Raw genomic sequence first — 19,888 nt, 5'->3', positions numbered from 1 at the left:
TATTGTTTTAAAACTTTGACGCATATGATAGCGATCCCTTGTTTGTACCACTTCTTCTTCCTGACACACTGAGCTTACCGTGGTAATGCTGAAGTGGGATGATTTAACCTTTTGACTGCAGGATGTAATTGCCAAATTAGGAAATCGGTTTAAGCTGTGCTATTCTTAAAGATTACATGCTTTGACCTACAGTAGCAAGGCCTTACTGTTTGCTTAGCTCATAGTGAACTTAGTAAGCAATCTTCGAGGCTAATATAACTTAGAAGGTCACCTTTGTAGTCTAAAAATTTTCCTTGAATCACTGTGTTAAATGGAAATTGATATCAAAAGATCACTGTTCAATGGTAGATCGTATAAGAGCTTTTGACTTCTAAAGGGAGGTAAATTTAAAGGATTAAATGTCCAGCCTCAGACCTTTATTACATCACTGAATTTCCACTATTTGATGGGGCTATTTTTACAATTGAAAGCTCGACTAAATCTTTAAGTAACCTTATTTAGCTGGCATCCTCTATATGCATAGCTTACAAAGTAGCTAGAGCCTGGCTGTCTGATGACAGGTACTTTTCCTTGGAAATAAGTCACTCTTTGTATTTAAAAAAAAAAATCAAAAAACTGGTTATGAGCAAAGATAACTTAATATTTGCCACTATATTAACAATCTTTCTGTTTCGACATGATAAACAATATAATTTTGAGGAGGGCTGCTAGGCAGCAGTTTTTCCTCTATCGGAATACAAATAGTTACCAGTGAGGAAAGGATAAGCAGATCTGCGTCCAGGTGTTCTTAGTTAACTCCTATTTATATTACATTAATTCCTTAATCACAGAATCACACAGAATGGTTGAGGTTGGGAAGGGACCTCTGGAGATCATCTAGTCCAACCTGCCCTGCTCAAGCAGGGTCATCTAGAGCACATTGCCCAGGGTCATGTCGAGATCGCTTCTGAATATCTTCAGGGAAGGAGACTCCACAACCTCTCCGGGCAACCTGTTCCAGTGCTCTGTTACCCTCACAGTAAAAAAGTTTTGCCTCAGATTCAGACGCAATTTCCTGTGTTTCAGTTTGTGCCCTTTGCCTCTCGTCCTGTCCCTGGGCACCACTGAAGACAGTCTGGAAATCACTGACCTACTGTACTTTGCATTGCAGTCATGTAGCGAAGGAAGCTCAGTGTTCCAAGAGTCTTAGTTTAAGAAACCGTGAAAGACCGGTCAAACATCCAAAAATGATAGGATAACCAAACAAATCATTACTACTTCCCCTCTCCTCCTCATAAACTAATAAACTAATGGATTGGACCTGCCTTCTCTCCCCCCCTCCCTTTTGCAAGGCAAGTGATCATTGAGACAGGTGAGCAAAAAATCATTAACAAACGCCCAGATTTACTGTTAACAGCTAATATTTCCCTTTAGGCATCATAATATGAAATGTAAGAAAACATGGAGTAAGGAGTTTGTGAATTTCTAGGAAGCAGGCAGGGAGTTTTATGGATCAGAGCAGTGTAGAGAAATGTGTGTAGAGCAAGTGGATTAATGAGACAGACGCAATTAACATAGTAGGATAACGACGTGCCCTGGGTAGGGCAAGGTGGAACTGTGAAAAATCTGACGTTGAAGACAAAGTTTCTTAGTGACTTTTCTCTAACTGGAGAGGTAGTAAATGGAAGAATTCAGAAGGGGTGGTGTAATGTCACAGAGCTAGACAAAGAAGCGATATTAGCTGTTTTTTTGAATGAGTTGGGAGTGGGACAAGACTGCAGAATTACAAACCTCCAGTTTGCATTATGAATTTAGATTGCAAACATTTTAATGTCGGTAAGTTAGGAGATTCCTGGATTTATTCAGTTGCTAGGACTAAGATTTTGCTTTTGTTTTGCTCCCATTCTCTTCTTAGCTTCCACTGCTATTCATTATGTATGTTGAAGTTCTGCTATTTAAATATAGCCTTCAATAAAGATAGGATGTAGGTGTCTCATTCCCTTAAGCTTCTTTTGTAAAGGCTTGCTTCAGGTAGAAAAAATACAATAATATAAAATTATACTAGAATCTTATGTGCTACAAATTACAACAGAATATTTCTTTCTAAGAATTACTTGCTCTATTAGACCTATTCAAGGCTGATATAATCAGTTTTTATATATATTCAGATTTTGTTTAAAGATACAGCACAAAACTTTAGTTACTATTATGAATTTTAAAGGGCTAGTTTCAAATACTTTCTATTACAATTTTCTGAACACATTGAACCATTTAGAAGATTCAGGAACAACCACATAGGGTAACAAACAAAAGAAAGAGAAGAATGCATTATTTCCTACCTTTTTCAAAATGCAATTTTGAAGATACGTATGATGGATAAATAACAGCTAGGGGTCAAGAATTCTGCAATGCAATATTTGACTGGGAAGGCCTGTTAGAATTCACAAAATATGAAAATTTATGTGAACAGATTTTTAAAAAACGTAATTCTTGTGTGCTACAAAAACTTATGGGAATGTGTTATGGTCAGAAATGTTTTATATATTTTTTTTACAAAATGTTCTTTACTTTCTTTTTTGTTGTTCTTAATAGATTAAATACATGATATGTTATCACTTACATGTCCAATTTTTTATTTTGCTTTGTTTTTTCAAGTCCTTGGATAAAGTTGTAATGGAAATGAGTACATGTGAAGAGCCACGTGCCCCTAATGGACCCTCTCCTATAGCAACTGCCTCAGGACAAAGGTCGGGGATAATACTTACATATACTTGATCCAAAAAAGTTTAAATTACTCTTTTTAGGTTACTGTAAAGCAGTTATACTTCAAGAAATATCTAAGGGGTCTATAGGGTCACAGGTTGCCATTTCAACCTCTCTAAAAATTAGGGGATTACTTTTGGGTGGTAACATATGTATTTTGATGGATGAAAGTAAATTTCAGAGCTAACCTTGGAAAGAATGTCTGAACTATATATGGAGTTTCCTAGAAATATTTAATTTGGGCATAACTACTCCATCAAAAATATTCTAAGATTATTTAATATTTAGTTTTTCAAAAATTAAAGTTATCTTAACTCATCTGGAAAATACTTACAATGATTCTTTTTTCCGGTCCACCAAATAGTATTAAAGTTTATTCATTAAATAGTGTGGAGTTTTAAAGATCTGTTTCCTATATTTATGCTATCAGCCAAATCTTACCAAAAGATTTCATGCACATTATATAGCCCGAAAGCCATATAAAAGTTGGGACAATATATCATTACATTAATGACTCTTTTTTTTTTTTTTTTCTCCTCCAGTTTTTTCTATTTATGGACACAAAACATTTTTCAGTGTACATATGGACCGCTACATGGAGAAATTAATTTCATATTTTAACTTCTCCACAATCCTTAGTAGTAATCCATGGGCCTTTACATGCCCTAGAATACAGGTTGAAAATCATTGCCATAGACGTTCTGTATAGGATGAAAGATATAAAAAGAAATGACCCGCTACTTAAGCCATCCTTTTAAAATGAGCAAAAAAGCCCTACAGAAGGAAAAAAACACTAAATAAAGAAATTGTTAACATATAGTTTTCCTTTTTCTAATCTAAAGCATTCTAAACACAAAAGATTTTTTTTAACCAATTGTAACTACCTTATCTTTTTAAATAATGGATTGCATGTTTATTTGATATATATATGTAACCATTTGTGTTGGCTTTCTGTTTTAGAAAGAAACAAAGCAACTACTTTAAGTAGTTTGCCTACTTTGCATATATAAAAGAGATGCTGTGGTTTTAATGCATGTTATAACTTTGCTCATAGAGATAAATACTAGCAAGGTTGGAATTGTAATGTAGTCGAATAATTCATTAGACATGAATCACGCCTTAAGCATGCATAAAGAGGAGTGAGATGTCTACGTAATGGTGTAGACTGCTTTTATATGCATATTATGCAAAGTGACGTTAATTGTGCTTCATGGAGATTGGTCTTTGTTCACAATATGTTCTGTAATGATTGCTTTAACATTAGGAACATATGGTGGAAAATAAATTATTATAAACTATCTCCAGTATATTTAACAAAAATTCATAATTGGAATAGAATACATTAGGAATCGCTAACTTTACAGTCTGTTTCCTGTTGTATTTAAATTGGTAAATATGTGTAATTTTATGCCCGTTTATTAGAACTATATTTTATATGTTGGCATTTCACCTTCCAGTGAATATGGCTTTGCTGAAAAAGTGGTAGAAGGAATTTCGGTTTCTGTGAATTCCATTATAATAAGGATTGGCGCAAAAGCCTTTAATGCCTCATTTGAACTTTCCCAGCTGAGAATATATAGTGTAAATGCAAACTGGGAACATGCTGACCTGAGATTTACCAGAATACAAGAAGCTCAGTGTGGAGAGGTAAATACTTTCTTATGCTAACTCTTTTCACTCTTTTTGTAGTATTGGATGTGGTAATTGAATTAAAACCTTCTGCAATCTAGAAAACATGTTGTTATTGGGAAGACATCCTGCACTAGTTTCAGCTGCCCTCTAGAAACACAAGGATGTAAAAATGGTGGGTTTGAGTCAGGTCGAAGGTCTGTTTTGCACAGTGCTCTGTCTCTAGCGGTGGCCAAAGTGGGCTCAGGGAAGAGCAAAGACCAGGGTAAGTATGTGTAATGTTCCCCTGTTAAGTTCTCTCAGCCCATGGCCATTTTGAAATGAAGGACACTGAAAGAAAAAAGAATAGAATATTAAATGTGGAAAGGTAAGGTGTTGTGCTTTAAACCTCCCTCCACCCCCACACAAAACCTTTAACTGGTTATTTATTTGCTTGTGAGAGTCTGTCTAAATAGGATTTTCTTCTTTAAGTAGTTTTAACTGATTTTTAACAAAGCTGCTATGCAAAAATTTAAACATTTTTCTTTAAATAAGTAAATCTTGCATATACAAAATAGTCATAACAGTACTGTATTTTTCCAGAAAGCAGCTAATATTAAAGTAATGTGAAAGTCCTAGATTGATTAACACCATTCTATTATTTTCTCCCATTTAACTACAATAAAATGTGAGTTCAAGGTTGATTCTGAATGTTGCCTGTTGTATTGAAAAAGGCTTGTTTTAACATGCTTCTAGCCTTGGATAAGTAGATGTTTTAAATATTGATGATATGTTTATTTAGAGTTGGTTATTCCTGAGCAAAGAGAGTTTACTCAGAGTTTAGGAGACTAGTAGTTGCTTTTTACATCCAGGAAGAAACACAAAGAGAATGTTTTAATTAAAATACCACAAAAATAATGCAAAGTTCAAAACTGTTTCTCTGACAGTTTGCATTCTGTCTCTCGTGCAGCTTATGTGTGTGTTCATGATCATATGTTATTGAAGGCTAAAGAGGAAGAGTTAAAAGTTTGACTAGATGGAATTTTATATTGCTATATTTTTGGGTTTTTTACACTTTTAAAGCAAAATTTGATTCTAAAGAGTCTTCCCATATACAGCAGTGTTCTTCTTGAGGATTGTTCCCGTTAATGCAGTGAACTATGAGAACATAAATTTGAGTGGCAAAATGATTTAACACTAATTTACATTAATAATCAATGGTGAAAAAACAAGACTGACACTGTACTACACAGATAACTTTTGCTAAACATCTTGAGGGAATAAGTACTGTAAGATTTGCACTGTAGCTATATTCTTAATGTAATGAAGAATCTCCTGAAAAATTTTTAGGACCTTCCATTCACATTGCATCTCCTGGATAAGGAGGCTATGTATTCTGTTTTTCACAGAATCACAGAGTAGTTGGGAGTGGGTTTGACAGGGAGTTCTGGAGATCATCTAGTCCAACCCCCCCCCCCCCCCGCTCAAGCAGGGTCACCTAGAGCAAGTTGCCCAGGACTATGTCCAGATGGGTTTTGAATATCTCCAAGGATAGAGACTTCACAACCTCTCTGGGCAACCTGCTCAGTTCAACACCCTCACAGTGAAGACTTATTTTTTTTGTTCAGATGAAACTTCTTGTGTTTCAGTTTATGCCCGTTGTCTCTCGTCATGCACTGCTGAAAGGAGTCTGGCCCCCTCTTCTTGACACCCTTCCATCAGATATTTATAAACATTGATAAGATCCCCCTGAACCTTCTCTTCTCCAGGCTAAACAGTTCCAATTCTCTTAGCCTCTCCTCATATGAGAGATGCTCCAATCTCTTAATCATCTTTGTGGCCCTTCACTGGATTCGCTCCAGTAAATTCATGTCTGTCTTGTACTGGGGGAGCCCAAAATTGGATATAGATTTTCCACAGATTACTCAGGCTACTTTGCACTGTGCTTTCCTGTCTTTCTTTGTTATGTATGCCTCCTTGCCAAACACAGTTGGTGTTCTACTCCATTCTCTTCTTATTTTATCAGGACACAGAGTCTACAGTTTGCAGAACAGCAATGAGAGAAGAATGACAGCTGAAAAAGACACATACACCAAACAGATTCTTCCCTCTTACTGTTTTCCCCCTGGCTGATCTTTTTTTTTCTTTGAACAGTGATGTAGGAAGGAGTTTCAGGGAAACTAGAATTAATATTCTTTTTCCTCTTGATGTCCTATTCATTTGATGTCTTCCTTGATGATTGCTGTTGGACAATCTCTTGTCTATCTCATATCTGACTTTCAGCATCCAGCTCTGCTTGCTGTTCCTGTATCATTATTTTAAGACTTGCCTGCAGCAACTTCTAGAAGTCCATCTCATAGTTTCGCAGTCTGTGAAGTCTGCATGCGTACAATGTAGTTAGTGTTTAACCCTCTCTCTTAGTTAAAACAGAACACTCCAAAACCCTCTCCCTTCCTATACCTTTGCTTCCTTCCCAACTCTGTTCATACATGCTAGGATTTAGCATTAGGAAAGTACACTACACAGTCGTCTTTATTTCTCCTCTATGAACTACCACAGTATGCAATAATTGTGACCTTTATTTTCTTCTGAGTATTTTATAGAAGATGGAAGTTACAGTGCTTGTTAATAAATTCACATATGAAATACTACCCTTATTTTGCAAGCAACTGTGCTGCTTTTTACCTCTACCTGCTTGGAACTCGCCTCATGTTTCTGTGACATACTGAAGGCAGAGAGCAGGATCAGAACGTTAGTTCCTGATGCCTGTAAGTGGAATACACAAATAATGTAGTTGTTCTGTTCTCACACATGTGTGCACGCACACATGTGCACACACATACACTTGCGTATGCTTAGGACAAGTAAACTGTCATATTGCATAAATGTATTTTTCTGTCTCTTTAAAGGTTTTGACTTTTAAAGAAATCAGCTGGCAGATGATCAGAATAGAGGCAGATGCAATTCAGAGTTCTAAGCATGAAATCATGAGTGCTCCAGTTCGACTGATCACCAACCAATCAAAAATCAGGGTTACGCTTAAAAGAAGGGTAAACTTGAAAAATTTTAAATCTCTTACTATTTTATGAATTCATATTTAACTTGTGCTGTCTATATGTATATATACATAGTAAAGGTTTTTAATTTAGGCCATATAAAATGTAGAATTCCCTAAACTAACCTTTGATTAAAATACAGTCAGTAAGATCATGGAAATATTGCAAGAAATATTGCAGGCAGTTTTTGAAGTTCTTGCACAGGTCTTACTAGTGAATCCTTATACCCCAGGAGCTTTATTTATGATGTCTGTTGTCTTACGTCTCTAAATTCAGACAATATTTACATTGCTTGCAGTTAGATAAATACATCAGTTTAATAGCCAATGCACTCTGCACAAATAAAAATTGAAATACAAATATAGGTGCTATAGTACATTTTAGGCATTTTTTGTTACTAAGAGGAATGCAATTTAAAATAAATGGTATTTTTATTTATTTGTTTATATGGAAGAAACTTTTTATGAAACATGATATTTGCATTCAACTTTTTTTCTTACATTTAGTATAAGAAAGAAGTATTTAGGTTCCCGTTTGACTTGTTTGAATTTTTATCCTACAGTTAAAGGATTGTAACGTAGTGGCCTCAAAACTGGTTCTGATTTTGGATGATTTGCTATGGGTTCTGACTGATTCCCAGTTGAAAGCCATGGTGCAGTATGCCAAATCTCTTAGTGAAGCCATAGAGAAGTCAACTGAACAGAGAAAAAGCTTGGCTTCTGAAACAGCACAGGTATGATAACTGATTGTCCCAGTACATTATTATCAAATGTAGCTATTCTAAAATACAACACAGTATGATTATGTGTTAGTTTTATTTAGGGGAGAATGTCAAGTTACTTACTGTCTTTCAAGTATCTATCTTAAAACACTTGGGAATGAATCACAGTAGTTTAAAAGAGTATATTTTACAGGATTTGTGTATTGATGTCAATGACAGGAAAGAAAAAATTATATTTCTTTATCCATGTATAGAATATTTGGACTTCTATATTTATTTTAACAGTCAGTTAATAGTTTAGTAAATCCGGTTGAATATGCTCTCAGCTATTTTCTGGTTATAAATTTTAAAATAAGTTTAAGAAAGACAGGAAAACAACCTTAATGTGTGGACAGATATGATTAATGTTGTAAAGTGCTTGTCCGGTTTAAGTTTTCACGGTACTGAAAAATTAGGCTTTAGGAAGAGCTTTCCTTTTTGCAGCTCTCTTGTTGGAATATGTAATGAAAAATAATTCTACTTTTAACATATCTATGCTAGCATAGATAAGATATCAATACCGCATGAAAAGTATTCTTTTATGTAAGTCTCTGTCTCCTTTTAGCCCATATGCCAGACTGGACCAACTGGGCTTTGCTTACGAGGGTTTAGGGGGAAGATCTCTTCCTGAGCACGAATGCACTGATAAAAGATAGTCTTATTTAAATATGTGTGTGCAAATATATATATATATATTACTGAGACTGACTAAATGAAGACATTTGTGTGGAATCTCTTGCAACATAGCTAGTATAGTATAATGGAGAGTTCAGTTCTTGTGGTCACAGTGACTTAATAGGGTGATGTGACAGTTCAATTAAAGCTATCTAGTGGTTAGCTTTTTACTGAGCAGAGAGGTCCTGACTCTTTAGTTCCTGCTCCTTGCACCTGGCCAATTCCCTGATGCTAGCACTGGCTCACATTTGACCCTATAGCGATGCAGTTTAGTTCCCCAAACTGCAGAAACTAGCCCAGCGAAAAAATAGATATTTTTCTGCTAGTTTAATTCCCTGGACAGCTTGCAAAAACAGTGAGAGAAGTATCAGTGCTGTAAGTGACAGGCTGGAGATAAGCATGGGAGGAGGGAAGGATGGGGGATGGAGCGGCATTGCCTCTTTGTGACAACCAGCTATTAGCCCAACTTAGTTGCACTGTAAAGCAGCAGGTGAATACATATAGTGCAGTTTTTCTGTATTTGAAAGATCTGTTTTGAGTAAGTAGAAGTGTACTTATGCTTGAAATTAACTTAAAAGATAAACTTCTGTAAAGTGATATGACTAAATATTTTCAGAGCTCTGCCCCTGCACCCAGCTCTCAACAGGTGAAAGCACACCAGACAACAGCAGCACCCGATCAAAATGATGCAATTGTAAAACTGTTTAATGATTTTGATGTTAAGGAAACTTCTCATCACTTAGTAATTTCCCATTTGGACCTACATATATGTGATGATATCCATTCTAAAGAAAAAGGTAACTATTTTTTTAATGGGTCTGTACTACATAATCTTCTGTAAAAGACATTTTGAGGAGCCCACTAATGTTAACCTAGCTTCTTTTTTTGTTTTAGAAGAATATTCAGGTATACCTGGAGATTCAGGAAGACAATTCTAAAGTTGGCTAGGTGCCTCTATCAAGACTTCTATTTCTTATTGATATATACTTATTCTAGAGTAAATGCAATATAGTGATAGTAGCTTCAGTGCTTTTACCATCTTCTAGAAATGGATTCTGTCCTATCTGGCTGTTACTCTTGGTTTTTTTTCTTACAAACTAACTAGATTATCAAGAATGTAGTGGCAATGTTACTGTGACTTGAAATGTTCCCTGTACAATCTTCTGTAATATTCCTTATAAAATACAAACAGTTTGGACTAATGAAAGAGCAATCCTTTTGGCATTACTGGTTTAGAAAATTTAGGAGGCTCTGCAGCAAATTGAAGGAATGAAACAAGTTTTCTGAAGCCTTACGATTTTACCTGTTTGTTTTTAATGAAAGGCTATTGCACTGTACAGTATTTACAATCAGAAAGAAGAAGACAAATGATATTTTTGTTTCATGCCTTTTAAAGTGATCGGAAGAGAATGACATATCCATGTGTATTCAAGGAGCTGTCTAGTCACTGGAAAATGTGTAGCAGGTTACAAGGGCATAAGTCTGCTGAACGAAAATGAATGAAGAACTTAAGACTTAGTGAATGTACTTCCCTAATTAGAGAAGATACTTGACACCAAAGCTTGAAATCTACTAGTTAGAGATGTTTTTTTTTTTTTTTTTTTTTAACATGTAATGTATCGACTGAAGCTGGAATTTATAGCGCGTAGTGAGACCTCTTTTTTGATCTGGTATTTTTGGCCATGAAGATTAAATTTTAGCAATGGAAAAAATCGGAAAAGAGGAGTCTCAGAAGCCCTCTTCACTGAAATAATACTTTCAAGAACATTGTAAATAAAATTTGTTTTCTTATTTGTCAAGTAAGTCTGCTGGTTTTGAATGACTGATCATAATCATATATTCAGTACAAACAGTTCTATTGCAGAAAAATTGCAGTAATTTGTCTACAAAGAATTGTATGTATTTTTTAGTAGCAGCAGTATGCAATTTTGTTACTAGTGACTGAGAACAGAACACCGAGTTCTACAGGCTGATCTTTAGAGACTAGCAAAGTCCTTCTGAATGAAAATTTTGAGGGAAGATAATGAGGTTGTGAGAAGAGCTGGTAGAGGGGAAGGAGGAAGAGATTTTTAGATGTTCCAGGGAAAGCACGAACACAGAACTTATGTTCTAAATACAGTGTGTGCAGAGCTGAGCACTGCTTTATTTTGCAGACTCAAATAGACGTGTTACAGGAGGGGCCATGCAGCTTTCCTTCAGCTATTTAACAGTGGACTATTATCCATTTCACAAAGCAGGTATGAAGTGAGTGTTTCACAATTATCTGTAAGTGTATATGTTGCTTAAATACTAATTAACTTATTTGCATGTTTATGATTGTGGCTTGGGTAATAACATTATAAGCATTTGAGATGCACACCTTTTTACATCAAGGACAAAAGACTATTTCTTTCTATATGCAAAGGAAAAAAAGAAAAAAAAAACCCAAACCCAACAACCTAAAAACCAATTCAGTTCCTGTAAAAGAGCTATTTTAGGCCAAACACTTTTCCTGTTCAGTGTTTTGCTTAGTCAACAAAAGGGTGTTCACCTATTTCTGACATGAAAAGAATTGTGTGTTGATGGGGATGGCAGTATACAGCAGATTGTGAGTTCAGTAGATATTTGCTAAAAAGTGAGATGCAGTCTTCTCATCTAGCAGACTTTGTTTTCCACATAGAAGTCTATCATTTTGTCACCATTTCCAAACAGTGTTTCATTTTTATTTTATTTTACTGAACAGGAATGCTCGCGTGTAAAGTCAGCCATGTAGCTTTTGCGAAGTTTTTAGGGAACTGCCATTAAAGTGTTAGTAAACTCCAAGCAAGCATCTTTTAGAAATCATTCCTAGTAAATACAGTTTTCAGAAAGCTCAATATACTTGACTCGTAAGTAACAAGTCTGGGTTTTGCACCTTACAAAATGTATTAAAATATAGTGTAGTTCAGATAGCATATTCTCGTATATGGCTGTGCATATTTAAGAGTAACAGCATTCTTTCCCTGCTATAGATTGGTGCAGTATGGTTTGATGTATGCATGTGATGCTAGTTTCCATTCCTACAGATGTCAACCCTAAGTTACTGGGTTTTAACATACACCTGTCTTGTGACCCAGCTATGTTTCTCCCATATTGTCACTTCTACTATATCTAGGTGAGAGCCTGATCTCACTATTTATTCTTTCTATGAGCTCTACTCTGAGAAATCTTAGAGCAAGGGAAATAAATAAATAATACTAAGGCTGTTCCTTTTGGAAGGATTCTAACAAATAGCGTGTGACCCAGCTAGACAATTTGGGAATTTTGAAGAACTTATTTGGCCAGAGTCTTAGCAAGATTAGAGTATCTACTGTTGGCTCTTTGATAGGCATTTCAGAAGCCCACTGAGGATGCTCTTAGGTAATGACTGTAAGAAGTCATTGTCTTCTCACTGTTATTTAACAGTGTGGTAATTCTGTGGGCAAACAATTGTTACAGGAGAGAAACTATACTCAAAGGAAGAGCACGTACTAAGCTTGGAAGTTCAAAGGTCTACCCATGCAGCTATCATGGCTATATACACTGCTGAATCTGGAGCTATCATCTGATAAGAAAGTATTCCTACCCTTAAGCAGAGGCCATGCAATGATATATGCTTAAGAACAATACCATATTGATCTCTACAACAGTGCACAGGGAGGAAAGTGCTTTGCACCTCTGAGTCTGTTATTAGACTGTTTTCTAGTTTTGTACCTCTCTGGCCTATATAGTGTTTAGAAATATCTCTTTTGGTGTAGTCTGCCTGGGAATTGCAATTAGCCCTTCAGGGGAAAAAAGCCCTCAACAATTAATCATCTCTGCAGATGAAGTTCTTGTGGATATATTTCTTCTTTTTTTTTTTTTCTTTTTTTTTTTTTGATAACAGATGCCAGTAGGAACTCTAATGGGACCCTGACACACAATTCCTGTAGGATAAATTTCTAATCCATTCAGCTTCAAACCTTCCAACAATAGCTATGATTGATAGTACATTAAGGAAAATGAAGCAAGATGTGGGACTATTGACTGTAATATCCTAGCCAGACTGTTCAGGTTCTTGAATGTCGTAAACCTGTCTGTACAGCAACCTATCACGCTACTAATCCTCCCAGACCTGCTGTCACAGAAACTGTTACCCAGATCTATTGTTTGTTTCGCTGATTAATGTCGCTGGATGATGATCAGAGAAAGCAGCTGCTTTCCAATGATACAGGACGTTTTGCAGCACAGGAAATTCTTGACCGAGCTGATATATTGAGACAAATGGGAAGCATTTTCTTTCTGGGCAACCTGTGACAAACTAGTTTGGACTCATTTCTATTTGTTTTGTTACATTCTGGCCTATCTTTTCACTTTGCACAGGTAAATATATCTCTGTATATAGACTCATAGAATAGTTGAGGTTGAAGGGACCTCTGGAGATTGTCTAGTCCAGCTCCCCTGCTCAAAGCAGGGTCTGCTACAGCAGGCTGCCTAGGACCACGTCCAGTCGAGTTTTGAATATCTCCAGGGACAAATACTCCAAAACCTCTCTGGGCAACCTGTTCCAATGTTTGATCACCCTCACAGTAAAAGAGCTGCTACTCGTTTCAGTTGAATTCCCTGTATTTTAATTTGTGCCCATTGCCTCTTGCCCTATCACTGAGCACCACTGAGAAGAGCCTAACTCAGTCGTCTTTACAGCATGCAATCAGATATATACATGCATTGATAAGATCCACTGAGCCTTCTCATCTCCAGGCTGAACAGTCCCAGCTCTCTCTGCCTCTCTTCATATGACAGATGCTCCCGTGCCTTAATCATCTTCATGGCTCTTCAGTGGACTCATTCCAGTATGTCCATGTCTCTCTTGTACTGAGGAGCCCAGCACTGGACACAGCACTCCCGATGTGGTCTCACCAGGGCTGCGTAGAAGGGAAGGATTACTTCCTTTGGCTACTGATAATGCTCTGCGTAATGCAGCCCAGCATGCTGTTGGCTCTCTTTGCCACAGAGGCACACTGCTGGCTCATAGTCAACTTGGTGTCCACCAGGATCCCCCGGGCCTTCTCAGCAAAGCTGCTTCCCAGCCAGTCAGCCCCCAGTCTGTACTTGTTCATGAGCTTATTCCTCCCTTGGTGCAGGACTTGGCAGTTCCCTTTGCTGAAACTCACGAGGTTCCTCTCTGCTCGCTTCTCTAGTCTCTTGAGGTCCTTCTCAAAGGCACACCCATCCGTTGATACAAGCCTGGGAGGAGTGGCTGATACATCAGCAGACTTGTTGAGGGTGCACTCTGTCCCTTCATCCAGGTCATTGATGAAGGTGAATTGGCTCCAGTATCGACCCGTGGGGTACACCACTGATGACTGGCCTCCAGGTGGACTTTGTGCAGATCACAACCGTTTGAGCCTGGAAGTGAAGCCGGTTTCCAGGCCACTTCTCTGTCCCCTAATCTAGCCTGTACTTCCTTTGTTTGTCAATGAGGATGTTACGGTGTTGAAAGCCTTGCTGAAGTTGAGATAAACAACGTCCAGTGCTTTCCCCTTTTCCATTAAGCCAGTGGTCTTCCTCATAGACGACGTAGCTATCAGGTTGGTCAAGCATGACTTCCCTTTCATAAATCCATGCTGACCTCTCCCACTCACCTTGTTGTCCTTAATATGTTTGGAAATGGTTTCCAGGATTATTTGCTCCATCGCCTGCCCAGGGATTGAAGTGAAGCTGACCAGCCTGTCATTCCCCAGATCCTCTTTCTTGCCCTTCCTGAAGATAGGAGCGATGCTCGCTTTCTAGAGGTCCTCAGGAACCTCTCCTAGTCATCACAACCTTTCAAAGATCATCAAGAGTGTCCTTGTGTATGTCCAATCTGTTTAAATGTTCCCAAAGTTGATGCTCCCCTACTGAGGGTAAGTCTTTCTTGTTCCAGAGTTTCTCATTGGTCTCAGGGGCCTGAGATTCACAGAATGGTTGAGGTTGGAAGGAAGCTCTGGAGATCATCTAGTCCAATCCGCTTGCTCAAGCAGGGTCACCTACAGCACATCACCCAGGAATGTGTCCAGATGGCTTTTGAATATGTCCAGGGAAGGAGACTCCACAACCTCTCTGGGCAACCTGTTCGGTGCTCTGTTACCCTCACAGTAAAAAAGCTTTTCCTCATGTTCAGACGAAACTTCCTGTGTTTCAGTTTGTGCCTGTTGCCTCTCATCCTGTCGCTGGACACCACCAAAGGAGTCTGGCCCCATCCTCTTGACACCCTCCCTTCAGATACTTATACTCATTGATAAGAACCCTCCTCAGTCTTCTCTTCTCCAGGCTGAACAGTCCCAGTTTTTGAAGGCTGGTCTTACCAGTGAGGACTGAGGTGAAGAAGGCATTGAGTACCTTGGCTTTTTCTGTCCTTTGTCCCCAGGTCTTCTGTCCTATTCAGCAGCAGGCCCATGTTTTCCTTAGGCCCATGTTTCCTTTTGCTGCTGATGTAGAAACTTTTCTTGTTACCCTTCCATGTCCCTTACCAGATCAATGCCAGATGTGTTTTGGCTTTCCTAACCCCATCCTCTAATGCTCAGACAGTGTCTCTAATGCTGAGACAGGTCTCAGTGACCTCCTTGGTTACCTGTCCGTCCTTCTACCTTCTGTGCTGTTGCTGTTTATATTTCGGTTAGAAGCTTCGTGTTCATTCATACCGCTCTCCTGCCACTTTGCTTGATTTCCTGCTTATCAGGATGGACTGTTTGTGAGGTTGGAGGAGTTGGTCCTTAAAAATCGGCCAGCTCTCCTGGACCCCTCTTCTCTCCAGGGGTGTATCCCATAGAATTCTTCCAAGCAGATCCTGAGTAGGCAAAAATTTGTTCTTCTGAGGTCCAGGGTTGTGATCCTGCTATTTGACTTGCTCCATCCTCTCAGGATCCTGAACTCCACTATCTCATGGTCACTGCAGCCAGCGTTACCCCCAACTTCCGCATGTCCAACCCTGTTCTTTCCTGGTTGTAAGAAATAGATCTAGCAGAGCATCTCCCCTCACTGGGTCCTTGATCACCTGTTATCAGCTATCACCCATGCACTCTGGAAACCTGGTTTGCTTGTGTCTTGCTGTATTGAGCCTTCAGCAGATATTGGGGTGGCTCAATTCCCTATGAGGACCATGGCCCGTGAAAGTGAGGCCTCTTCCCATTGTCTGAAGAGGCCTCACCTTCTTCCTGATCAGGCAGTCTGTAGCAGACACACACCACAACAAAATCCACGTTGGTCTGCCTCCTAATCCTGACCCATAAGCTGTCAGCTGGCTCTTCATCTGTCCCAAAGCAGAGCTCCAGACATTCCCTCCTCTCTCGCATAAAAGGCAGTTCCCTCTCCCTGCCTTCCAGGCCTTTCTTTCCTAAAGAGCATCCATTGCAGCCCTCCAGTCATGTGAACTATCCCACCATGTTTCTGTGATCTCAGTGTGATCATAGCTGTGCAACTGCACATAGATATCTAATTCTTCCTGTTAGTTTCCCATGCTGCATACTTTAGTTTACAGGCACTTCAGAGAGGCACTAAGTTGTACTGACTTCTCAGAAGAACTTTCCCAGTAACATTGTCCTGTAGACACTTCCTTTTTTTTATGTGTATGCTTGAGGTGTTTTCAGCCATGTTTTTTTGATTACCAGGTCCCTTCTGTTCACATCAGCCTGCACCTTTTGATCACCAACCTGGTCTACTACTTCCTCACTTGATTGCTGGTCATCCTCCCTTCCTACTTCATTCCTAGTTTAAAGCTCTTCTTACCAGTTTGGCCAGCTTGACGGCAAAGATGCTTTTGCCCCGCTTAGACAGGTGGATCCCATCTCTTCCATGCACTCTTTATTCCTCAAAGAGTGTCCTGTAGTCATAGAAACCAAAACCCTTCTGTGGACAGCAGTTGTGCCACCAATTGTTGATCTGCAGGATCCACCCACTCCTTCTCATGCCCTTCCCTCTCACCAGTAGGATTGAAGGGAACGCCAACCTGGCCCCTCATGCCCTTGAGCATTGCCCTGTAGTCCTCTGATAAGACTAAAGTGTTCTCTAGTGCTTTATGGTGCACACATTTCTTTTGGAAGTTCCATTATATATATTTTTTTAATCTATTGGTTTGGAAAACCCCAGCTTCAGAGACCTGAATTTAATATATGTGTGTCTTCTTGCTGTCTTTCCTTTTTCCTCCATCCTCTCTTTATTCTCAGCTAGGAAGACACAAATGACCATCAAGAAAGCTATCAGGCAAGAGGATGGGAGAAATGTCATCTCTTGTGGTAGCCCTCTCCCTTACAAAGTATTCCATGCTGAAATCTTTGCATTTAGACTTGAAATCAGAATTTTTTCCCCAGATGTTTTCCTATTTTAATGGCAACTGCATCTCGTCATTTCCAGCATTGCTTTGTGAAGCTTCATTAGGTCCCAAATGAATTAAGTTTTCACATGCTGATTCTATCAAATGACAACAGTCTTTAAACATGTTATTTGTATTGTGTCCTTTATTACTGAACAGACTAGCAGATTGTCTTTACAAGGATTGTTTGAAGAGATCTCAAGATTCTTTCAGAACTTTAAATGCTTTAGCGGCAGAAAGATGTTAGGAATAAAAAAATTTCAACTGGACTTGATTTTTTTCAGCCCAAGGGCTGGGGCATTGATTAAACTTATCTCATTGGATGTATACCACGAGGATGCTAGAAAGCCAAGATAAAATGTGTACCTTCCTAAAAAGAGAGCAGGAGCTTCTTAGGACATAGTTCTGGCAGGAAAGAAAGGTTTGGAAACAGTCAGTGTAGAAATTGCTTCCGGTTATTTGCTCCTACATTTTTTTTTTCAGGAAAACAGAATTTTTGCATGTTCTCTTATATCAAAAAAATGTATCATCAGCTTTCTCCTAACTGAAAGTATCCAATGAGATTTTAAAAGGCAGGTGGCAATACTATATTGTTTTCTGTAGTGAGCTTGTGAAGCAGTGTAACTTATTTTTATATACTATATAATTTCTGTAATAATGTCTATTATAAGTTCTGTTGTTCTATAATTACAAGGTGCAATGGCGTTATAGCTTGAAGAAAAATTGTAAAATAGTCAAAACTAGTTTTCCAATCCAAAGCAAACTTTCAAATAAAAATGAATTAATTTTTTTTCCCTATTCTTCTTTGCAGGAGACAGCTGCAATCACTGGATGCATTATAGTGATGCCACTAAAACCAGAAGTGGATGGGCCAAAGAATTATTAAATGAATTCAAAAACAATGTTGAATTGCTTAAGCAGGCTGTGAAGGATCAGACCATAGATTCTCCTACCAAATCCCCACCTGCTATATCTCCTGAAAACCTACAAACAGGTACTTTGTTTGCATCGCTAATGCTCTACTTTCATGAAATATTAAAACTGTTCTAAAGACGACTGTTCATTTCAATGATTCCATCACTATTCTTTCCTACAGGCAAGGAACAGATACCGAAAGGAACATCTAGGGCTTCCTCTGTATCTTCCCAACAACCAAAGGGCAAACTGATGTCTAGTCCTATTGTGGTTAGACTTGCAGATTTCAATATATATCAGGTACATTTCTTCTAGTTAGTAAAACTGGGTCTTCTTTGCCCTTGACTGTTTTACATAACTATGCTTTTTAAGGGGCGGATCCAAAGCCCACTGAAGGTAATAGAAATCTTTCCATTCACTGTGGGATGAGACCTTTATTGGCCTGCTTCTCCTTTGTTAAAATCGATAGATATTTTCTTACTGACTTTATTAGATGATGCCCTATTGCAGTTATCTTTTAGATCCGAGTTCTACTGTCCCAAAAATCCTGACATTCAGGATTCTATCCATTCATTATACTGTGTTAGGTACCCAATATTTTAGTAAGTGGTTTTGCATTTAATGCTTTTCTTATTGATATCCTTTTCAGAGTACACTGAACTCTTTAAAAGAGAAACATTAATCGAGGGTTTTTATCCTTCCCCCCCAGTGATATTTTGAGTGGATTTTTAACCATTCATTTTTTCATTTCTTGTCATGAATAGTTTTAGTTGCTAACTGTAGTCCAGATTCACGCTCTTTGCAGACAGAAGGCAACCTCAGAGGAGAGGTATACCTCCGGTGCAGAATAGTAGTAATATTAGAGGATCTATTATAAATTTGAGGTGCTAAAAAAATGCTTAATGTGTGCCCTTAGTCAATGTGTCTTTTATTTGTTCTTGTACCCATTTCCAATCCTTTTCTTGCCATATCCTTTCTGGCAGAGTAGAAGGTTGCAGCTTGCTGCCAAGAGCCTTTATTTGGATTTGAAGTGGTTTTATAATATCATTTTGTACTGTTAATGTTTTAATTTGCCTTCTATTCTTCTTCAGATGCTTATCTCCTCCTCCTCCCTTTATAGTACCTTTCAATTTTTTTCTACTGTAATTATTTCTGTAGAGTATACAAAAGCTGCTTTTCTAAATAGATCTATCTGTATTATTACTTTGAATTTTTGTGTGTGTTAATAGAGATGTATGCAATTTTAAAAACAGCTGCATAGTGTGAAGCAGGCTTATAAAGGGTATCTATTTATAATTTCCAACCAGACTAATACAAAATAAAATAGACATCATCATACACTTAATATTAAAAAGACTGTGTATTTGAAGATAGTAATCTGGCATACAAAGCATTGGATGAATCAGCTTTGTTTTGGCAACGTACCTTTTAAACTAGTCTGTATATTCCAGGAAATTCGAAGTCAAATATATATCAAAAGGTGATCTTTTTCTTGTTTTGTAAGTTACATTGGAAGGAAACAGAAACGGAGAATTACTAATCTACGGTGTCTTGCTCCTCCTGCTAAGTAGACCTTGGGGTGTAGCCAAATATACATGTTACTCTCAGGTACATGCTGAACACTTGCTTAGCAGTATACAATCTTGAGTTGGCCCACGTACTGGAACCTGTCCGTATGACAGTGCCAGGACTTCACAAAAGTGATCTGATAGCCTTATCTAGTCCTTATCTAACTATGGGATCCTTCTAGGTGACCAATGTGCAAATATACCCTGTTCTGGTGTAACTGCTTATACAGGATCTGTA

The 19,888-nt window shown here is 38.1% G+C and overlaps 1 protein-coding gene across 9 annotated transcripts in view; it reads left to right on the top strand.

Annotated features, from left to right (window-relative positions):
- The window catches only part of BLTP3B (bridge-like lipid transfer protein family member 3B), a 59,632-nt gene that overhangs the window by 18,000 nt on the left and 21,744 nt on the right, over positions 1-19,888 (top strand). For 5 of the 9 annotated variants that reach the window (XM_068938532.1, XM_068938524.1, XM_068938560.1 and 2 more), the window contains 8 exons: positions 2,635-2,726; positions 4,200-4,389; positions 7,260-7,400; positions 7,969-8,139; positions 9,458-9,638; positions 10,995-11,078; positions 17,979-18,161; positions 18,264-18,382. In XM_068938532.1, coding sequence (XP_068794633.1) covers positions 2,635-2,726; positions 4,200-4,389; positions 7,260-7,400; positions 7,969-8,139; positions 9,458-9,638; positions 10,995-11,078; positions 17,979-18,161; positions 18,264-18,382 — 1,161 coding nt within the window. Of the gene's footprint in view, positions 1-2,634; positions 2,727-4,199; positions 4,390-7,011; positions 7,119-7,259; positions 7,401-7,968; positions 8,140-9,457; positions 9,639-10,994; positions 11,079-17,978; positions 18,162-18,263; positions 18,383-19,888 lie in introns of those variants that run through there. The other 4 variants (XM_068938591.1, XM_068938583.1, XM_068938540.1 and 1 more) reach the window with 3 other exon arrangements.

Source organism: Struthio camelus, chromosome 1 (genome assembly GCF_040807025.1).
Source record: "Struthio camelus isolate bStrCam1 chromosome 1, bStrCam1.hap1, whole genome shotgun sequence".
Taxonomy (NCBI): domain Eukaryota; kingdom Metazoa; phylum Chordata; class Aves; order Struthioniformes; family Struthionidae; genus Struthio; species Struthio camelus.
This window is presented reverse-complemented; position numbering and strand designations above follow the sequence as displayed.